We start from the raw sequence: 22163 nt of genomic DNA, 5'->3' as shown, positions 1-22163 counted from the left end.
ATTGTCTCCAGAATTCGATTGCATGTTAACAACAACAATATCAGTTTGGGTTTCCAGTTTGGGTTTCAACCTTCTCTCAGTACCACTCATCAGATTCACAGATTGAAAAACACCATTATCGATAATAGGTTGTTTAACAAATCTACAGGATTAGTGCTATTAGATAACGAAAATGCTTTTGACTCTATATGGCACCAGGGTCTTCTCCACAAATTAATCAAACTTAAATTTCCTGCTTACCTCATAAATCTAGTAAAATCATTTCTACACAATAGAAAAAAATATTGTACATATCGGAAAATCTGAATCATTGCCCTATGTACCCGTGGCCGGTGTACCACAAGGTAGCGTATTGTCGCCTTTATTATTCAATATTTTGATGGCTGATAATCCTAAACCACCAAACTGCAACAATTTTGTTTATGCTGGCGATTTTGCAATCTCATCTTCGGCAAAAAATCCTAAAGTAATTATTAAACATTTAAACAAATCTCTAGAAACATTTGCCCATTACTACACCAAATGGAAAATGAAAACAAAGCTCAAAATCTGAAGCAATCTTTTTCACAAGGAAAAGCAAAGCGAACTGTTAATCAGTCAGGGGAACTGATAAGTCAGGGGAACATTCATTGGAAAACACACATAAAATACTTAGGTGTCTACTTAGAATAACGGGTTACTTTTCAAAACAAAATATTGAAAATATTCTAGTGAGAACAAACAAGTTGATTAAAAGTATGTACCCTTTTCTTAATCGCAGATCCAAATTGAATTTAAAAAAAAAAAACAAATTACTTGTATACAAGGCATTTTTTCGACCAGTACTAACGTATGCAGTGGCAGCTTGGAAGAGGCATGGAAGAGCATAGCATTCTCACATCGTAAAAAATACAAGTATTGCAGAACAAGATATTGAAAATGATCATAAATGTTCCTCCTTGGTTCAATACTAGAGAATTTAATAGAATTACTAACATAGCTACAATTGAAGAATTTATTCAGAAAGACTTCCGGAACTATCACAACTATTTTTTTGTGAATTTTTCCCAAATTACTAATATTAAAACACAATCAATAGCAAAAATATGAAACAAAAAAAAAAACACCAATCGCTAACCAGAATGAGTGACTGAGGAAAGCAAACGGTGCGAACCCATTGTTAATGAACAAAAATTTGTTTAACAGCGCTATAAATATTAAGTCCAAAATAAACTACTAAAAAAAAACAAAAGAAATGTGAAACATTGAACCGTGTTTGCTAAATTAGAATATTAAGTTCTGGCGATTCTAAATGCGAAAAAGAAAATAATAAAATGGAGCTGAATGCTGGAAGTCACCCAATTTACAAATATTCTCGTTACAAAAGCGAAAAGCTTTTGAAAAATCTCTTCAGCCATTCTACCAGTTCAAAGTAGATTTCGACAAAAGAAGTTATGTCTTACAAGCTGTATAAAACCTAGTTACAAACTTTGGAGTCAGATAATTGCTGTAGCAATGATCTTTTCTTACATGCGCTCATACCACTTTACAGGTCATTTATGACAGGAACTAAGTATTGGAAGATAGGTCAATCATTACGAGCAGAAGCAGGCTAAGAACGGCTATTAAAGTCAACATGTAATAACCATGCATTGGCAGTGTACTTTTGCAAATCAGACCTCCAGTGAATCAATTTGATCTGTTTTATAGCTTTCGGACGATTTCACCATTGCTATAAATGCTAAAATTTCTCGCTAGAGACCAATTACTGAATTCTAACAAATCAATTCGAAAGCAACACTCCAAATCGCTCAAACTCGATTCCTGAACTCCGTACCCCTGGCGTACGAACATAAAATCGAATATTTATCAGGGGAAACATTTTGCTACATTTCGCCCTGCAACCCATCCGGCCAGTCAGTCGTACAAGAAACGACACTGACACGGTAGCTTAAACTCCCCTGTAAAAAGAAAAAAAAACACCATCCTTAGTACCAAGCAAGGCGTATGAGCGTTGCCTCATACTGTGAGTGAAAAGTTGATGGAATAAAAATATCCTAAACCGTTTACAAAGATACACCTCTCCCCTTTGCAAGCTCCAACCAATCTGGGCGCCCACATCCATACGGTGCGGAGAAGCAGTTCTCCGAGCAGTGGTTCAACCACGGTTGTTGCCAGCACCCTCCAAGTTATCGTGTCTTGAGGATGTTGTAGGTGTGGCCGAGATCCTTAGAGTGACAATGTGGGCCCTCACACACATACACACCGCGGGCGGGCCGGTACTTGTGATCGGAGGTGGTAGTCTTAGATAACCTTTTAAAGTGGAAATTTATAACGTAATAATGTGAGTTTTGTTATTTTCCACTCTTGGCCGCCGATTCGACCACCGTCGTTGACGGTGGGTGCGTTGCGAAAAGCGGAAAGCAAAGCTCACCGTTCGAACGGGTGTATGACACGAGTTTGCCGTTTGCTGCACATTGCTCTGTCCCGGGCTTTGCTTGCTGGAAGGAGGTTTTGATTTTATTAAACGAACCTCCCCCGCACGCTTTGACTCATTTTTGTCGTTTGAGCTTTTAAGCCCGTAAAACGCAGCGCCACAATACATACGATCGCATGAAGTCATCAAGTGTAGTCACCCTCGGCGTACCAATCTATGGTACCATAAAGTAGTGAGTTTTATTTACTCCTTTTTACTAGCTTTAAAAGACAACCGCCTCTTAAGATGTTGGTTCAAGCCTGGGTTGTTTCCCTACAGGCATAAGCCGTTCATTTAAGATTGACCGACGACTTTTTTTTATCGCTCTATTAGAAAGGCGTTTCTCTTTCCATGTTTTGGTATGATACTGAATCGCTTACAGTTATGTGATTCTTAGGCCTTGAAGTTGTTTGTATTAATTATTGCTTCTAAATATAGTTTCAAAAGCTTTCGAGCTGGTCTACTTGTATTTTTTGTTTGTTTTATTACTGAATGTGTTCATAACATAGGAAAACTACAATTTTGTACACTAATGTTGAACAAATCTGCTTGCTGTTTCATTTATTTAAATAAAACTTTTAGCTACCAACACTTCTGGTCAATATTTAAAGTTGCTCTTTTCCATGACTTTTTCATTACGCAAATGTATGTCGATAAGGAGATTTGCACACCGTCAAAGATAAGAATTTGTTTAAAATTTTCTCCCCTTGATTATGGTGTCCTTTTCCCTAAGGGCCATACCGTACCGTTCGTTTCCTCAACGCAGCTTCAAACTGTAAAGTGAAACTACATGCAATGTAATCAGCGAGACGGTGAGGCAAAAGTTTTTCTGCACTCAAGCCCAACCAATAGCACTGTATTGCTCCTGGAGGAATAATTCCGCCGAACGATTGCTCCTAAATGAGCTTTGGTATGGGCGGTCCGTAGACGACGAACCGTAAATATGACGAAGGAAAACAGAGTTACCCGTCTACCAAACGCTCGGCACAGTTGGAAGAAGTTGGTAGAACAGTAAAAGCGACTGTAACAAACATCGATGGAGCGGCCGGAGGACGGTTGTTTGCCATCTCCGTCGCATTACTCTCTATCGGCAAGCTGCCACTGTCAAGCTGTTTGTCACAACGCTCAACCTGCCAGTGCCGGGAGTGTCGACTGGGGCTGGCGGGTGCACTAATCGTCCTGACCTCAAACTTTTCTACTAACGAGATCTGACCCGATTCATTTCCGTCGTTGTTGCATTTTCCAGCGCTTGTTATGGTGGTGGTTTGGTCTGCATTCTTCTCTGCCCTCTAACGCCACTCACAACTAATGGGGTTTGGCTTTGTCGCATTCTTTTTATCTTTTTCTCTTCCCCTCTCTCCAGTCGGGAAAACTATTGAACAGCCATCATCTCCAACAATCATGCCAAAGGTGATTGGGAACAGAGCGCGCTGCAAATAATCATCTCATTCAACAGATCGATTTATGTTAAATTGATTATTTTCCCATCCGTTCCGGGTTTCGCCGGCACGACCCCTTTCGGTCGGTCGCGCGTTTGAGACATGAAATACGATGCAGTCGGGAATAGTAAGGGAAACAAGGCACATCGCTGTGGCCATCATTTCCCCGGACGAACAATCCGTGCAATGCGTGATTGCGGAGGCGGTACAGGAGGAATTGAGCGAGAGGGAGTGACTTCCATTGAGAAAACGATTTGTTTTTCTTGCTCCTTGTGCTGCTTGTGCTTCTCTTTACTTCCCTCTGTTGCTGTGGTGGTGGTGTTGGTGATGGCGGACAGCTTAATGGAAGGAAAACATTGAACCGTTGGCAGAATTGATTGATCCTGTCCTGAGAAAGGTTTCTTCCAGCCCGTCGCCGTTTCGTTCTTGCCTTGCAACAAACAAACTAACAGACATTAGGTACAGGCAATGTTAAGATCACCTCTTTCCGGCTGATTGCACGCAAAGGATAGGGAGGCTCGTTCGCATCGGTGCGGCAGCATGTCTCGAACGATTGTTTGTCAACGATTGGACCCTTCTTGACTTTGTCATTTCACTGGTGAACGAGAAGGGTTCACGAAACAAAAATGAAATAAAAGTCCAACCATTTACCACTGGTCCCCTAAATGGGGGAGGTTGCCGAACACCGAACATCATTCCATCGATTGACCTCATCCCAAGCCCAGGGTCACGATTAGTGGGAAGGGGGCCTAACGGTTGGCAGGAACTGGCTGGAAACCGTAATGCGTGTAGATGCTCAAATGAATGGATGGTCACACAACGCCACGCTCGAGGGTGGCGTTTTTCCCAGTTTGACAAGCTAACTGATGACGACTCGTGTCGATCGAATCGAAAGCAATGGGAATGGGAAAACAATTTCAGGCCCGGGATCGGGACAGAGAAAAGGAAAGAAACGGACGGATGCGTTGGGATCAGCGGTCAAACTCATGTTTCTTCGTGTGCTTTGCTGGCAATTCGGAAGATTCTTGTTCTCTTTCTCCGGTAAGCACTTTGAAATCGATTCGGGACCAGTTCTGCTTGGATGTGATAAATGTTATCTTCAATTGTTTGTTTGAATCTTTTGAAATTCTTTTACGCGTGGAAGAAAAACGGTTTAGATAACCGGAGTTGAACTTCGAACTGGAAGAGAACAATCCAACGGCGATTGATTGTAGTTTTGTAGAATTGTAAAGGAAAATGGAAGTTTCAAAGGACAACTGAGAGCGATTTTGAATTGAAAATAGATGAGTTAAATGTAATAACTAACCCTTGCAAATATGTTATGACAGTTTAAGAAGTTTAAGGGTTTCACATTTCATACGAATCGTTCCCCAGTAGTGGGGATTGACTTTCCAACTACGTGGAATCAACAATTCCAGCAAGCCATTCAATGGACGGCGTAACCGCGTAGAGTGTCAAGCCAAGAAGATGTAAAACTAGGTGCCACTGAGGCTAATTTTAAGCCGTAATTATGAAAAGCTTATGTGAGTCACTCATCTTCTTCTGTTAGCCATAATCTTACTCCTTTAAAACTTTTTTTATTTCGTAGTTGGGTCGTCGTACTTGACGCACATTCCCAACCAATTTGTAAGATTATTGTAGCATCGATCCTAAATATTTTGCCAACGGCAAACCTGCCAGCGACGACTTTAGATCACTTTTGCTTAAATTACCACTTTTAAGAGCTAATTTTTTCAGCACCTGAGGGCATCACAGTGACTTCGATATCATTGTGCGTTACAAATGAAGAATTAACAAACATGATAAATGAAATTAAGAACAGAAAACCGAAAACAACATTACAAATAACATTACTACTTCTTCTTCTTGCCCTGCTCACGATTGAGCACGTCGTACCGACATGACCAGGTCTCCAATCAGTTTCCAGGAAACTCGATCTAGGGCTGAAGTCCTCCATCCACGGCTGCATCCGATCTCCGACAGGATAGACTCCACTTGATCCAGCCAACGAGCTCACTGTGCTCCTCTGCATATCGTGCCGAACGGGTCGCTGACGAGCACCTTCTTGGTGGGGCATGAGTCCGGCATCCACAATCAAGTGCCCCAGCCTTCGGATTTCGCTGCTTACGTTGTGGTCCGAAGTTACGATCGTACCATGGTAGCAGAACTCCTCTACCATCTCGAGATCGTCGCCGTCAACTGATACTTGGCCTTCGAATCGGGCTCTATCACGGTCAGAGCCTCCGGCAAGCAGGTATTTTGCTGCAATGAACAGGTGGTGCGCAGGGATCTGGTGCTCCCGGTATATTTGGAGGTTCTGCCATAGTGTGAAGATTTGTTTGGTTGTCGATTTGCTTCCAACAAATATAGCTTGGTAGCTTTAGACGCAATCTGTAGCAAGGGGCTTCAGTCTGCAGAAGAGTATTCGGGACAAGATCTTATAGGCAACATTCAGGACTGTGATGGCCCGGAAGTTAGCACAGTCCATACTGTCGCCCTTTTTGTACACCGGGTGTATGACAACCAGTTTCCAGTAGTCTGGTAGTTCTTCCTGAACAATCAGCCGATGCATGATGGCAGAAATCCATTCCGGACCCTTCTTGAACAATTCGGCCACCGGCCCATCGCTGCCAGCTGATTTGAGCTGAACAACACTACTCTTAACACCGATAGTCGACGATAGTTCGTACCATTTGTATTGATGATCTTTGACGTTGAATAAATACATTTTTAGTTAGAAGTTAGTAAAAAGTAAAAGCACAAGAGAACACAAAATTTCATATCTGCAAGCTGCAACAACACTAAGTATGTTAGCTGTCCGAAAACTTATACGCCAGTGAATACATAAACGACCTATCGAGATATGTTTGAAATGTCATCAGTTCTACCATTTCCACTATCAAACAATATGAAGAGAGAAAAAAACCCATCATCCTCTACATGATTTACAACAAGCGTCCATTATCTTTTTTTATATCTGTATCTTTCAAAAGAAAGAAAATCCAGGCAACAACAAACATTCAAAAAACTTCTCCAAAGCCGTTACCATATTCTTGAACTTGTCAACCTTGACGCACACAGAAACTTCCCGAAGGATGTACCTATCGGTGGAGCGCAACCGGAATCGAACACTTGCGACGCCGACAGATCGGAAAGATGTTTGTTCAAATTTTTCTATTGGAAAATCGGTCCTTCCTGCGTGCACAACAGCTGTCTCGCAGCCTTTCCTTCCTGGGATTTGAGGCAAAAGGTATGGAGGGCCGGGACTAAACAAGGAAACGGATAGCGTTCGGATGTCGCACACGGCAGACAAGAAGTTATGGAAAACTTTTTCTCTCCATGTTGCATAATTTTCAATATCCTATTCAGCATGGTTAAAGGCAGTAGCGTTCTAACCCGTCAAGCTCCCTTTCCATCGGAATTGGCCATTCAAACCATTCCACAAGCGATGGCCAACTCGTTGTGGGTTTCGCTAGTTTGCGGAGGGGTCTTGAAAACCACAATAAATATCTCGAGAGTTGAAGTGTCTCGGTATAATGGTGCCACCTCGGTAAGTCGCGATGCCTTACGTCCTTGGCATGATCTTGAGCGCATACGCCCGGCAGCTGCAAATGCCTTCATCCCGTCGCTGTCCTTCCGTTGAATTGTAGCGTAAGGGCAAAAAAAAAAATGAGCAAAAACATCTTGCCACAACGCGTACGGAAGCGGCAAAGAAAAGCGCGATGCGCGATCACCGATAGAAATGTATAACTTTTATGGCCGCATAACTTTGGAGGTATTGAAAAACGCATCGATTCTGGCTGGCGAGCGAAGTTTTCCGATCCGGATGCGGTCGCGTTTCTGGAGACGTGACGCTGGCGGACGTGCCCAGTATCGGACGGGAAATGAAATCGAACTTTTATGCCTTTCCACGAGGCCATTATTTCTCCATCTCCAACCTCACAGTGCTTTCCACCAGCAGCACCCAACAAACTGGTAAGTTTCGAAGGTTGTATAGGAGGACTTACGGAAAAGATGACAGAAGAAAAAGAAAACGGTTGCTTTTTGTGTGTTCGATTTTTTCACACGATGACGCATTTATGATCTTACCGACCTTTTATAATGTTGCTGCTGCTCTAGCTTCGAGTCAAGTGTGAATGGCGGGGTTTCCACGGTAGGATCGCTAAAGATTAGATTTCTCCGTGGACCAGTGAAAAGCTTCTCCGTCGATGTGTCGCGAAACCTGCATCGTTGAGTGAAAGTGACAATAACGATACCATTTTTATGAGCTCCTCCCATCGGGTGATGTAATCGATGCACGATGCGATACGAACGCCTTGTCATCGTAATATTATCAACCGATGAAGACCTTCGCTCGATGCGCTGTGTTGGTAGTGTGATGGTTGAGGGTAAGAAATTTTAATTTCGTTATGAAAACTGAAGATGAAAGAGAAAAACCTTCTTTTGTTCGGGAATGGGATGCAAGGCACAACTGAGAGTGATCCAGCTGGAAAACATACATTTAATCAAAATTAAGTTTGTTCTTTATGAGTATAGTTAGGCACGTGTATTGAAGAGCACTTTTGGAATGAAATGGTCTCTGTTTGAAGGATGTAACCGAGTGTTATCTTTATTAAAGTTCAATACAATAATTTTGGTACCATTTACATGACTATTTCATCACATTTCTGCACAATTCGGATGCATAAAGCCTAGGAATAATGGTTAAAACATTAGTAAATTTCTGACCAAATTCAAAACCGTAATGTTGTCAAGTTGGTGAGAATCTGACATTCACTTGTGAAAGGTCTTTAAACTTTAGTTTGATTCTACGCCATATTAAAAGATTCGTTTTTAATCAATTGATTTGCCTTGGTGGCATCATAATAATAAAGTTTAAATAATAAAAAAATATTTTCTTAATTCAACCTTTGACAGCTTCTATATGTTGTATAAAAATCCTCAAAAAGTTAAGACTTATCATATAGCGTGTTTGGTCTTTGGTTTAATCATGGACAACATTCGATTTTCGGGATACACACAACGTAATGCCCAATGTGCAATTATTTCATTCAACCAATGTTTATAGTAGCTTAAAATGTGCATTCAATGTACATACATCGTGTTTCATTTCACTCGTTACCACATCGTTGAAACCCCCTTTCGCTAGCGAATGTTTGTTAAAAGATCATTCATTTATTATTGATTTTTCCCGGCCCATATTGACTCGAGCACACAGTCGATGGTTTGCTTTTGGCACTATTAAAATACTCTTATCGATTTTTATTTATAGTGTCATTTAATTCCATTATTGAGTTCTGTTTTTCACACGACAGCCACTGTGCTGCACAACAGTTGTACTCGACTGGATGGAAACAGTTCCATGGATCATGCGAAATAAGCTAACGAGTCGCGAAAGTAGCTCCCAGCGCTCGAGTTTCCGTATGTTAATTGAACTCAAGCTGAAATGTTAATGAATCGAACTGTGGAATGGAATTACAAACCTTGCGTATTGCGATCGATTTCACGTGGGATTGAAACGATGAAGGATATTTGGCTTGTCCTTCGCAATAGAAGGTACGTTTCTCTCTGATGCGTTCCGTAGTAGTAGGTAACGGTTAAAATCTAAATCCCCCTAGCAAAAAAAAAAAAGTGATCCATACCAAAAATGATGACGACGACCGGTACGAACCTCATCTGCCCTAGCTCAGCTCCAAAAACATTCGTCTCGCCAAACAAACAAAAAAAAAAGGGACGCGTCAAATGGAATGGAACGAAATAAACATAAAAATGATCGGATACGTGCTACCGCGATGGAATCAAAGAGAAGGACGTAGAATAAAATTGGTAAAACGATAAAAAACGCCCCAAAAGCAATAGCCAAAGTCAGTTGGTCGTAGATTCTGTAGCGCCATTCAAATTCAACCTGCTCATCAGCGGTTGCCATTTTACTTCGCGGGTGGGATCTGTCTGTGGATGACCATGCTGCTAGACTTCGTCATGCGGGGCACACACACACACACACTCACATATACGCATCCGGCCAGCACCGGAACACTAGTGAAAGTAGCCGGAAATATTGCTGACCGTAAGGGAAACCGTCGCTAGGGCGCGCATCAATGAGGTGAAAGAAGGCAGACAAGCGGCACACGGTTGTGATGGAGTAGCAAAAGCTGTTTGATCCTTCCTTCATGGGCTACCGTTTGTCATTCATCGTTCTCATTTCCGGGATTTGATAAGGCGCGTGCAATGGTGTCGTAAAGTGCTATCAAAACAGCGGAAACTGGGCTTGGGCAGGGGACAAAAAAAACGGCAAAGCATTCTTCACTTCCATATACTTTAGCTAGCGAGAGGTTTTTTATTTGAAAATAAAAAAATAAAAAAACGAGTCCCAAAACAGACCCAAAAATGGTAACATGGCATTGAGCGCGAGATGATTTGTGTAAAAGGACTTCAAACATGAATCGTTTCCGGAACAGATGCAAAATGTTAGCTGTGTTTGCATTTAAAGTGTGACGAAAATTTGCTTCTGCTGCATTAAAAAAAAAAGTTTTTCTAACTTTTGTACCATATTCTTAAATTTCTACTAGTGAGAATTTCAAATTTAGAAGCTTTTTTGCCTTTCGAGCATATTTTGCTTTACAATTTTTATTTTCACAAACCAACTCTAGATAAATTGCACCTAACTGGAGCAGTCAACACTGAAGCAGACGTTAAAATACTGTGTAAAACTACACCAAACCACCACAAATTCAATCCCGACGTGAAGCTGGTAAAACTACATCAATCTTGACCGTGTGCAGGGGTTCGCTCAACCGAAAACGCTTCGAACTGTGAGTCCCGCTGCTTGGAACAGCTGGCAGAGGTTGATTTCAGCCCACTTTCACCCCGCAGAAAGAACACACAAAAATGCTCCAACCCACCTGTGCTTCATGAGGCACTAAATTTGCCAATGAAGAGACGGGACGCGGTTCGCGTTCTACTGTTTGCAGCTGTGTTAAATTATCGGTAGCAAATATTAAGCGACTGCAATTGCCTGTTCGAATACGGTACGACGGTTGCCTTGCCCAAAATGGAAGCCCGCAAATGGTGAACCTTTTTGCACGCCAAGGACACGAGATCAGTAAAGGTGCGCTGCACTTTAAGAAATCGGAACTGTTTCCGGACGCTTTGAATCTTTGGGAACAGTGAGGGTGGAGTGTGAGCTGCGGAGAACGATCCAAGAATTATTGCTCGACAAACTTACCACCGAACTGGTCGTTTCGTTCGTTTTCGCGAGACTTGCAAGTAAGTGGCGGTGGCAGTCCAGCATTATTTTCGTTTCAGTGCACCCATCGTGTGGTTTTTGCTTTGCGCAGTATCATGTAACAAGGCTGGACTGGTGTACAGAAGCACCACATAGGAGATTTTTTGTTGTGCTCATTTGGTGTAGAAATGGTAAAAGTGAATCGGCAATTAGGATACGCTACAACGGGTGCGAGCAATTCTCGATGTGGAAAGCAAAGATGGCGAACCAGATCCAGCTGCCGCTTTCCTTCGAGTAGAGGCGAACATCTGCTTACCCTTCCTTTAAGTCGCCTTACATTCTTTGTTTGCGATTCTAGCTAGTAGGATTCGGTGAAATCTTTGCGCTAATTCTTTCCCTTTAGACATTTTATTCATTCACCCTTCGTACCTTGCCGATGAAAACCCCTCGTCCAGCAAGCGGCAGTATCGAGAGAGTTCTCAGTTGCAAGAGCCCAGCCGTCCCGTTTCGCATCGCTGGCTGTTGGCTACACCGTTAAGTGGAATCGCCTTCGCCGGCATCCCTCGTGCACCTCTTCCTTCCCAGCCAACTCCCAGGCTGTTAAAGCCTGTGGGCAAATCCTCTGCAGCTCTCGCTTTACTCTTTACGGGTGGCCGTTAATGCGGCTGCTGTGTGGTGTTCAGCAGGGCGAGACTTTAGCTCGCCGGTAAGAAGCAAGCCTGCACCATTTAAAGGCTCTCGCTCTCGTCCTACACTGGTCCCTGTTTGCCTTACATGGTGGGATGGGTCCATTCAGCTTAGCAAAACCGAACAATCAATGTTTTCTTCTTAGTTTCGTGTGAAAAACCACAAGTCCACCGCCTACGGGTAAGGGGAGAGCAAACGAGGGGGCCAGTGAAATGGAAAAGAAAAGGAAAACCATCCCGAGCAGCTGAAACCGATCGAGCTGAAGGCGGTGGAAAAAGGGCTGGCAGCTGGGAAGTTAAGTAAAAACCATCGAGACGGGACCAGATCTGCGGAGAAAGGTTTATTTTTGCACAAGAGATTTATTCACTTTCCTCTAATGTGTGTTTAATGCCTGCTTCTGATTCAGCGTCCGTCTGCGTACTGCCCCGTGTGGAGTGTGTATACTACGACGAGCACCTTCCCATACCTTATGCTAGGGCTTCGTTTTATCTGGTGCGTTGGTTGTTCTCAGAACCGACGCAGGAAGCTTCAGCTTTTCTTATTTCTATGCTCCTATCTGCAGGACAGCGCTTTCGCGAACAACGAAATGATTTACGACCGTAGTGGCGGTATTGCGTCTGAGTCCTTTCTGAAATTATTCCATAAATCGTAAGCAAACAGGGCAAACCACACCATGTAAAACTAATAAGGAGGTGTCGATGTTCAACTGAGGTACTGTTTTTTATTATGTTTCACTTTTGCGACTAGAAAATTATTAGCACCTAATATAAGGAAATTGTTTTAGTTCCTCTTGTTGAATAGCTATCTAAAACAATAATTTCAATGATTTCAATAATCTCATCTCATTGATAACCCAATAGGCGCACAATGGGCAACATGAGTTATAAAGAAAGGATACAAATACATGCAGAAATGTTTGAATTTATAGTAAATTAAATACAAAATGTCGTGTCAATATGAGTAAATCAATTATTGCACGAATTGTCATGAAAAAATTAAATGTTTTAATCAAATCAACTGAAATTTCTTAACGTTCAGTTATGACAAATAACTTTAAACTAAAACCATCTATTTGAAAGGTGTATTAAACATATTAGATTGAATTACCACCTGAAGCTCTATCATTTTTATAATTAATGATAGAGCAATGCAATCAGAAAACAGAAGTTGTTTATCCAACGTTTATTCCAACAAACGCCCATTGTGCGTAGGCCAGATGAAACGAGAAATAAATCACTCTTTAACGTCAAATATCCCGCTTTTGTTGCCAGAAAAGGATCATCATCAGTGTCTGTGTGCTGCCGGTCGGTGGGAGAACCGCACCAAAGTTGAAGCCACAAGATGAATCCAACCGTCACCCCACTCACAAAAGCCCCTTCCATTGCCTTGCCTACCCGTTGCACAGGTTGGTGGGAAAATTAACCACCCACACTGTCTGTTGCTGTGTCCCCGATCAACTGTACCACCACCACCCCCAGCGAAACATCGTGTCCTTTCTTCTAGCTGATTTTGTCGCTGTCACTAATCCGTTCGTTAGTACCGAACCGTTAACCGACGTTTGGGCCTAGTGTATGCTTTGCCGAAGTGAATGAAAAAAAAAGAAGAAAGGAAAAAACGCTGATGGAAAGCTTTTGGTGCAGCATGGGGAGGGTGGCCAGCTATTTCTCTTTCACCGCCAGCTTTTGCAGGCAAACTCCACCAGAAAGCTGTAAATTAATTATGTTTAAATGGTTTAAGCAGGGAATAATGATGGGAGATTTGGACAAACAGCGGCAACCATTAGACCGTCCTGTTGACCGGCAACGGATTGTCCGGCGGGGCTCAGAGTGGGATGGATCGTTTTTTCGTCACACCTCCTTCACTGTGCTTAGTAGCTCGCAGAAGCCGCAGTAGCATTTTTTTGCTGCTAGTAGGTTTTGCTTCTGCTTGTGCTGTGTTTCATCGGCACTGGAGGATGTAAGTAATGAAAGAATGGCACCAACAAAAAAAAAAAAATGAAGGCCTAAAGCATAACAGAATCTTCCCCATTCCCGACCACATCCCGGATGGGTGCCATTTGGGAGGGGATAATTGCTTTTGGAGGTGCGTCCGTTGTCAATGCGAGAACGATGACTGATGAGTTCGAAGCATTAGGCTTTGCTGGAGCGGAGTGAGTGAGAGAAACAATGGATGCAAAGCAGAGATGAGCGCGATAATGTAAACGGAAGTAAGAAGAGGAAGAAGCGGCTTAGAAACGTTCACCAGGAGATGAAATAAGTTATTTAACAATCGAAAGTATAATCCGCCGGCAGACCGGGAATATGATGTCGGGTTGTTTCTAATTTGGGAGGTAAACTTCATTCGTCCCTCTTTTTTCTTGTTGATGCTGGCCCAAGCACTTATTTATTTTCATAAGAAGATTAATCCTAAGCGAATCTCAAGCCTCTCTCTCTCTCTCTCTATTAATAGTATGAGTTTGGTTGTGCGCGTGGTGAAAACCAATAGAAAATCAATAACCCTTGCGGTGTAATATTTTTGGGAAATTAAAAGCTGGACTTAGGATACAGAGGCTTCCACGAAAAGAGCCCTTAAGTACGTGGAATGTTTGAAACTATTTGAACCTTTTTTATTTTAAATCACCCCGGAAAAAGCACACAACACACACATAAGTACATTTTTCCTTTTAACTTCAAGGATTAATGTGTGTGAATTGTTGTTTCTTCCAACAAAACTCACACATACACACACACACGGTTCCAGAAAATCATGAACTTTAAAATACACCCTACCAGTGGGCAAATTTTGTGCATAACAACCAGACCAATAATCCGCTTGCGGGTAGTTCCGAGAATTTTATAGAGTGAGCACCGAGCGTACTACAATACACCGAGTCAAATCCCAGAGGTTGTTGGCGTTTTACTTTATTTGCACCAAAGCGGAAAAGAATTTCCTTTCCAAGTGGTACCGGATACCCTACAATGCAGCATTAGTGCACAGCTTTCTCCGTTGTCCCCGGGTGTAGTTTTGTGTCGTGGCTCATCTCCCTGGGTCCATGGATGATGAGCGGTTTGTAATAGATAGTTTTTTTTTTTCGCTTCTCTCTACTACGCCTTGCTGCACGGTTATTTCGTTCCTCTGTTTGACTACTATCCTTCTTTACAAACAATTTCGTTTCCATGCTGGGGTGTACCGCAGCAGCAGTAGTTGTCGACGAACAAGAGCAAACTGCAAAGAACGAGCATTAAACTGTATTTGTTTTACGTTTGCTGGCATTCCACCCATATCCGTGGCAAGGGATGAAGGGCACTGGCAGAAGGTGAGGTTCCGGGTCTACGATATCTCCATGTGTCCATATTTCATCCACATCACATGCACTCGCACGGACCAATCTCCAGAACCATCCTTTTTCCCGACCTTCTTCTCCCGTTTATTCTAACTTTACTTTTTTTTTTACGGTGAAAATTAGCCACGAGGGAGTGCTTTGATATTCAACGAGTCGCTCGCGACCGCTTTTGTTGCCCCATTCCAACTCGCCGCGACAGTCGGTCCCGACAATGTGGTACGCTTCACAGCGAATAAAATATGAAATATGTAGAACAATAGTCGGATTTCTGTTTCTGCGCAATTCCAAATTCCGGCAAAACTCGGACCCGGAGCCGAAGCTATCAGCCATCGCCCAAATATATGGATGGCTCATGCATTATGCGTGGCCTGGGTGAGGAAGCAGCATGTGCGTGCAGCTTATGTGGGTTTGTGGAGTGGGTATATGAAATTGAGTCGTCGGTCTGGGAGGTTTTTTTTCCCTCCCATTCTTTGTTGCTGCCGTACACTCCACAACAACTTCGTGCAGTTTGAGCGAGCTAACCGGCCGAAAAGAATTGCGCTAACTCGTTGAAAACACACACACACACACACACACACACACACACAATTCAATGGTACCGGGCATGCCCATGGTTGGGGCTTGCCTGGTTCGGTTCGGCTGGAAACTGTCTTTTTTTATCCCCAACTTTGCAGCCTCAATGATTGCAGCCTCGAGGTAGCCAGCTCCCAGAAGCACCATCATTCCCTTGATGGACATTTTTCTCATTTATGTGTTATATTTTGTCAGTGTTTTTTATTGGCATTTTAACTAGTACATGGAGGGGTTCATGCGTGTGTGTGTGTGCATGGGGGAATGTTTTGTATGACAAAGCGAAGTTAGTTGCGTTATGTGCGTTTCGGTAAAGTTTTGCAACCGCAAAGTACTGTTCCGTTAAATTTTGAGCGTAATCTGACGTACGGTGGGGCGAATTGTGCTAAGAGCCTTTTCGCTATGGGGACTGAGCTGAGTGACAAACCATCGCTCGGTAAATTTATGAGCGCGCTCCATTTATTAGCATACGTTACCATTTTCCATTGTCTTGGTCTGATGCTGCTACTGCTGTTGCATGAGCTCGTTAAGTTAACAAGCTAAGCTCTGGTGTAATTAGTTCGGCGATGTTTGTTTTTTTAGTATCATTAGAGCACATTCCACATAATTAGCTACAGTACACACAAAGGAAGAAACTATTTTACGCTTGTATTTGCAGATCACAAAGTTTTAACAGCTTTTGTAATAGGAAAAATGAATTTCAGGAGCTGTACAAATCATTTTTAGAATCGTTTTTTATAAGACAAGAAAAGCTTTAAAATATGAAACCAAAAATTGTTTTATTATAAAAAGTATCTAATTCAAAGCTGGTCTAGCAGTAGGATAAAAGCTTAGTTTTATGAAATAAATAAAATAAAATGAATCATTCTGGGACGAAAATTCTCCTAAATCTTTTATCAGTTACGGTTAGAGGATGATAAGTATATGGGACAAGTCTTTCTCAGAAACGGCAGAGTGTTTTAAACCATTTTCAATTCTCTTTGATCCGAACGCTACAGAGAACGACGTTTGTTTAAGCCCGGTAATGAGTACCATTTTAAATCTGGAAACATATATGCAAGATTCCCTGGAACGGAAATCTCAATAAACCATGCAGCTCAAAATAATTAAAAAAAAGATAACGAAACCAATCCAAGTTGCAGCCAGTATTGGACCTCTTTAGAGCAGATGCTTAACTATGCTGTCTTCAGATTGACTGCAGTGCATAATTAAGCGACAGAATACGCTCTAGCAACTCCATCGTACCGGTGTAATGCCCCCTGTCCCGTTTGTTGTAGTCAAAGTACTCATTCGTGAGTGTCAATTTCGTGTTTTAATTTACCTTCCCATGGATCCCTCCCTGCGTTCTTCTCATTATGGTTCGCTCGCGTTTGTTCCGAAAGCACTGCCACACTATTGGGTCAAGCGTGTTCGAGAAGGGCTCGTTGGACCAGGTGTAGCTAGCCAAGATGCTGTAAGCCAGTAAGGCAGAGGTACCTTGTCACGACCACCGCACGGATGACGATGGGACGGGTACTGGTTGCGGAGCGGCGTGGCTGTGGAAACGTAATTAAACTGCAGATCATTAAAATTAGTGCACAAGAAAATGAGACACTGCACTGGTAACTTGGGTGTTGGGGGAGAACCGGGAAGACCCGCACAGACGACAAGCGCTAGGAAAAGTTTTTGGTCAATCTACGAGAAAGGATAGGACATAGGAATTGCGCGTGAAAAGGAACCAAATTGCTTGGTTACGTTCGGGAAAGCGGGAAAAGCGGTGAGAAAGTTTTTCAAGATTTTCCATTAAGTACACGTCCTGTTCGGTGGGCAAGGCTTTGGACAAGAGCGTGATAGTTGGGAGAGTGAATTTTACAGTTCAACCGTGCTCCAGGAAATGATTCGGCTGCACGTGTAAAATGGGAGAAAAAAAGTTTTATTACATCTGTAATTTTATTACTTTTCTGACGCTAACTTTCATTTTCTCTTTTCTTCCGTTTTCTCTCTCCTTTTCTCCATGTTGCCGTTTTGTCTTGGCCTTCATTGTCTTCGCAATTCGGTGAAATGCATCGCGTGGCGCCTTTGATTACGTGCAGTTCCCCCGGAGCGGATGGTGATACGTGATCAGCTCGGCATGGAGCGTACGACGGTGGCCGGACCGTACAGCGAAGGGGACAACATCAAGCTGCGCTGTGACGTGTACGGCGGGCGGCCAACGCCAACCGTCACCTGGTATCGGGACACTGTTCCGATGGCGGCCGACACCAAGTACATGCCGCTCGGGAAGCACCTTCGCAGTGAGATTGCGCTTGGTCCACTGACACGCCAGGACCTGCACACCAAGCTCGTCTGCCGGGCGACTAACCATGCCCGGGCCAATCCAGTGGAGCAGTCCGTCCAGATCGATATGAACTGTAAGTGACTGCCGTGATTCGTTTTGCTGCCAATTTGTATCACTAACATCCGCACTCTCCAACCGCACAGTTGCTCCACTAAACATAAGACTGATCGGCGCCCATCAGCCCTTGTCGGCCGGCCGAAGATATGACCTTCTGTGCCAAAGTGCTGGTTCACGGCCAGCCGCTTCCATCACCTGGTTTTTGGACGGTGTGCGGCTTGACAAAAGCAAGGAAACCGTAAGTAATGTTCGCCTGTACAGCTGGCCTGTGGTTTACCACGCGTCAGCATCAACATCATCACACTTACCATTTTGGGCTTTCGGTTTCGGTTGTTTTGCTGCATGCTTTGCTGTGCCGCCGGTATCTTAACCTCGTCTACGACGCAACGCAGACATCGGCTGATGGCAACCAAACCACAAGCACACTATCCATCGTGCTGAACCGAACCGATGCGGGCAAATATTTGTCCTGCAAGGCGTACAATTCCTACGTCCAATCGGATGCCCTCGAGGATGGCTGGCAGCTGGACATTCAGTGTAAGTAGTATGCTGGAACTATCCAAAGACACACACGCAGATGGAAAACCGCACCCATTAACGCAACTCCATTTCGACCATCATTTGCAGACGTTCCTGATGCTTCCGTGAGGCTTGGTAGCTCCTTGGATCCGAACGCAATCCGGGAGGGTACGGACGTTTACTTCGACTGTATCGTCAAAGCACATCCGGCCGTTTACAAGGTCGAATGGAAGCACAACGTGAGTAAACCGGCACCTATAGGAACTTTTTTTCGGAGGCTTAGTATTAGTTTTGAGTGATTTTTCTCCCCACTCCTTTGCTCTCTCAAACAACTGCAGAACAAAACGCTAACGCGCAACATATCGCAGGGTGTCATCGTCAGCAAGCACTCGCTGGTGCTGCAGGGCGTCTCCCGTACCACGGCCGGCAACTACACCTGTGTCGGGTTCAATGCCGAGGGTGAAGGAAGCAGCCCAACGTTCGAGCTGAACGTGATGTGTAAGTGAATAATTGAATTTTTCATTTTCCTTACCCGTTCGACCGAGGTTGTCACAGTTGTCGAACCGCTCGGTGTGTTACACAGTGCAGCAATACAGTGCCGTGTGTCCGTTTTCACCTTTCCATTTCGCAGATGCACCGACCTGTGCACCGAACCAGCCCCGGGTGTACGGTGTGGCCAAGCAGGAAAACGCCGAGATACGCTGCGTCGTCGATGCTAATCCACCGGATGTGGAGTTCAAGTGGACGTTTAATAATTCAGCCGAAAGCATCGACGTACAGGCGAGCCACATTTCAAGACTGGGTAATGTATATTCCGATGTACACTGTGTCGGTGTGCTTTGTTCTTGAGTCGTTTCGTAAAAATAGAAATTTCTTAGAATTTGGTTACATTTCTGTACAAATTACTTCCAAAGAGAATTTTTTTAAATTTCCACGAAATGTAATATTGGAACAGCCAATGGTGTTGGACCGGCAATTCATCCAAGTCCATGCCCCGTAGTTCGTTACGATGTTCGTTCAGTTCATTTTAATTCTAGTTAGCTGCATAACTTCCACTAACTTCTCCCGCTTTCCTTTCTTTTTCTCTCTCCCATACCCGGCCAATATTGGTTCTATGTTCGTACTTGTCGTGCTGCCAAATGAATGATTCGCCCAACCCAACGCAGGAACGTCATCGATCGTATCGTACACGCCAATGACCGAGCTTGACTACGGTACGCTGCTCTGTTCGGCGACCAACAAGATCGGCAAACAACGGCAACCGTGCGTGTTCCACATCATAGCTGCAGGTAAGTTACAAGTCAACGTTGGCCGATGAAGACGATGATCCGAACCGAACAGAGCTTACTGCCAGCGGTGGATGCTGTGATGCTCTGGCAATAACTTTCACTTGGTTTTAGTTTTTTTTTCAATGTTTTTTTCTCTTGTGGATGCTGGTTTTGATGAAAGTTTGTGGCGAAAGATTTGTATCATGCTGTACATGATTTCTATTTTTCGAACTTTGTGGTCTACGGTGCTAGATGCTGGTTTTTTCCGTAATAAAAAAGGGTGTTTTATAGTTTGGATTTAAAAAAGATTTTATGATGTGCAACGTGCAGTATCCTGGAACTCATAATTTTCATTTTTGAAAGCACTTTGTTGGGGAAAAGAGCATTGTTTTCTGTACGTTTAATTGATAGTTTTGTTTTCAACTCGATTTTAATTGACAACCTAACCTACAACAGGCTAATGTGTTGAACTTTTCTTAGAGTAAATGAACTTCTCGCTAAAAATTTGATGCTTCGAGATTGATCGATTGTATTGTGTAATGCAAAGATTTTATTGGGTAAACATATCTTGAGTAGAATGCATGGTTCTTCAATCCAGCGTGACACGTGAACAGTTCATACGAAAAACTTTCAAAATGAAATTTACTTCGTCAATATTTGTTATCATGTTTCTTTCGAATTTATTACCTAACAGCCGTTAACTGTATCGCTTTCCTGTATTACAAGCGCAGAAAGCAACAAATCTATATAATGGCATTCAATTAGATAGAGCGACGTAAATCAGCTAGAGCGATGAGTTGCTACGACACAATGTTGTTCTGGATACGTTCATTCATATTCTGTATACAACAGGGCTAACAATTTTTTATCTCCCTTAAAGCAGAACAAATTTTGCTCGGCTATTGATATGAAAAACAACACACTACTTCCTTTACGAACTTTTCGCGAGAACATTTACTGAAAACGGGAACGATTCATTAGCTGGCTATAGTATTTGCTGCTGCAAGTTTCGACGTTTTAGCTTGCCTGTCGATCACCCATTCATTGCCGACTCAAGCGCTAGAAAATGGTTGAAGTTGTGTTTCGTTCGAAATTAAATGTCGAGCCAACGAAGGACGAGTGTTTCATCTAATCAACTTGATTATCAAAGCAAGTTGATGCTTTTCATTCTATGCGCAAGCTGGTTTATGAATTGTTTTCTACAGAAGGGAGGAAAAAGACGAAGTAAAATGTAATCTACTGTCGGAAAATTAATCCAAAAGTATAGAAGAGCTTCATAAAGCAACGTGTGCTTCCATAAGCAGTGTGCTCTTTAAATTGGTTCATGCTAAAGTAAGATGGGAATGGGCAGGTTTTTCATATTATAAAGTTTTTACTGTGCTAGTTTTCCATGTTGACTGTTAAAAAACAAAATTTAATGAAATTAATCATATGCAGGCGCTTCATTTTTGCCCGCTTTTTTTTCTAAACTGAACTCAAATTTTACGTTGCGCTTAAAATTGTTTCCAGGTCACTAACATTATTCGAGCCCGGAAAACGAAGCAACGGATAGATTAGCATATTCATTGCAAAACGATTCTGCTGCTGCTGGTGCTGCTCCTTCGCCGTATACTGCATTAATCAACCTCTTGAAAATCTAATGTGCACATCAAAGGGCGAACAACGAAGGAAATGTAGAATCTAATTATATGCTAGCATACAAAAAAAAAAAAGAAAAAGCGGCCAATATTGCTAAATCAAGCGTCGCTAGCTGATGAAACTCTTAACGATCAATGGTATGGTACCTTTGACGTTGAAACGGCAAAGCCCTACCACGCTTTGATTGTAGTTTGGTTATCAGCACACTGTTCCAAAATGAATCCTTCCTGGAGGGATTTCATTAACAGGTATTGGTGGAATAAATTTCTTTCTCTCGCCATCGCCGTTTGTTCGCTTCATGTAGGAAAAAGCACAACGGATATCAATTTCATTTAGCAGAACGGTGTGCAAACTTTAATCGGATGCTCGATTGGATGCTATCGCGTTTCGTTGATTAACGATAGCTGTTGTGTTTTGCTTTTCTTTTTCTGAACTATTTTGCTTAGTTACTCAAATAGCAAACCTTTTTTTGGTCAGCCATATTTACTCGTTAACAAGGGTGTTTTGTGCTATGCTAAATGAACAACAAGTTTTGAGCGTTTTCTAGTTCGGAAAAATAGAGATAAGTTTATGTTTAAAACACAAATAATTACTCAAAATTTCTCTATAAAATATATGGATGGTAATATCAGTTTTGTAGTTTTCTTGTTCTTGAAATTAACATTT

The 22163-nt window shown here is 42.7% G+C and overlaps 3 protein-coding genes across 3 annotated transcripts in view; 2 read left to right on the top strand and 1 right to left on the bottom strand.

The window, feature by feature from the left end:
* LOC126565732 (uncharacterized) overlaps positions 1-22163 on the bottom strand; it is a 578093-nt gene that overhangs the window by 292178 nt on the left and 263752 nt on the right. The window lies entirely within an intron of this gene.
* The window catches only part of LOC126557323 (transcription factor IIIB 90 kDa subunit), a 525788-nt gene that overhangs the window by 287889 nt on the left and 215736 nt on the right, over positions 1-22163 (top strand). The window lies entirely within an intron of this gene.
* Positions 1-22163, top strand: part of LOC126556998 (neural cell adhesion molecule 1) — a 90910-nt gene that overhangs the window by 62448 nt on the left and 6299 nt on the right. The window contains exons 4-10 of the mRNA XM_050212614.1: positions 17771-18088; positions 18159-18310; positions 18465-18609; positions 18700-18830; positions 18930-19089; positions 19223-19393; positions 19758-19880. Coding sequence (XP_050068571.1) covers positions 17771-18088; positions 18159-18310; positions 18465-18609; positions 18700-18830; positions 18930-19089; positions 19223-19393; positions 19758-19880 — 1200 coding nt within the window. The remainder of the gene's footprint in view (positions 1-17770; positions 18089-18158; positions 18311-18464; positions 18610-18699; positions 18831-18929; positions 19090-19222; positions 19394-19757; positions 19881-22163) is intronic.

The sequence above is a fragment of the Anopheles maculipalpis genome, chromosome 2RL, assembly GCF_943734695.1.
Source record: "Anopheles maculipalpis chromosome 2RL, idAnoMacuDA_375_x, whole genome shotgun sequence".
NCBI classification, from domain to species: Eukaryota; Metazoa; Arthropoda; class Insecta; order Diptera; family Culicidae; genus Anopheles; species Anopheles maculipalpis.
Note: the sequence above shows the minus strand (reverse complement) of the source record. Positions and strands in the feature narration are given on the sequence as shown.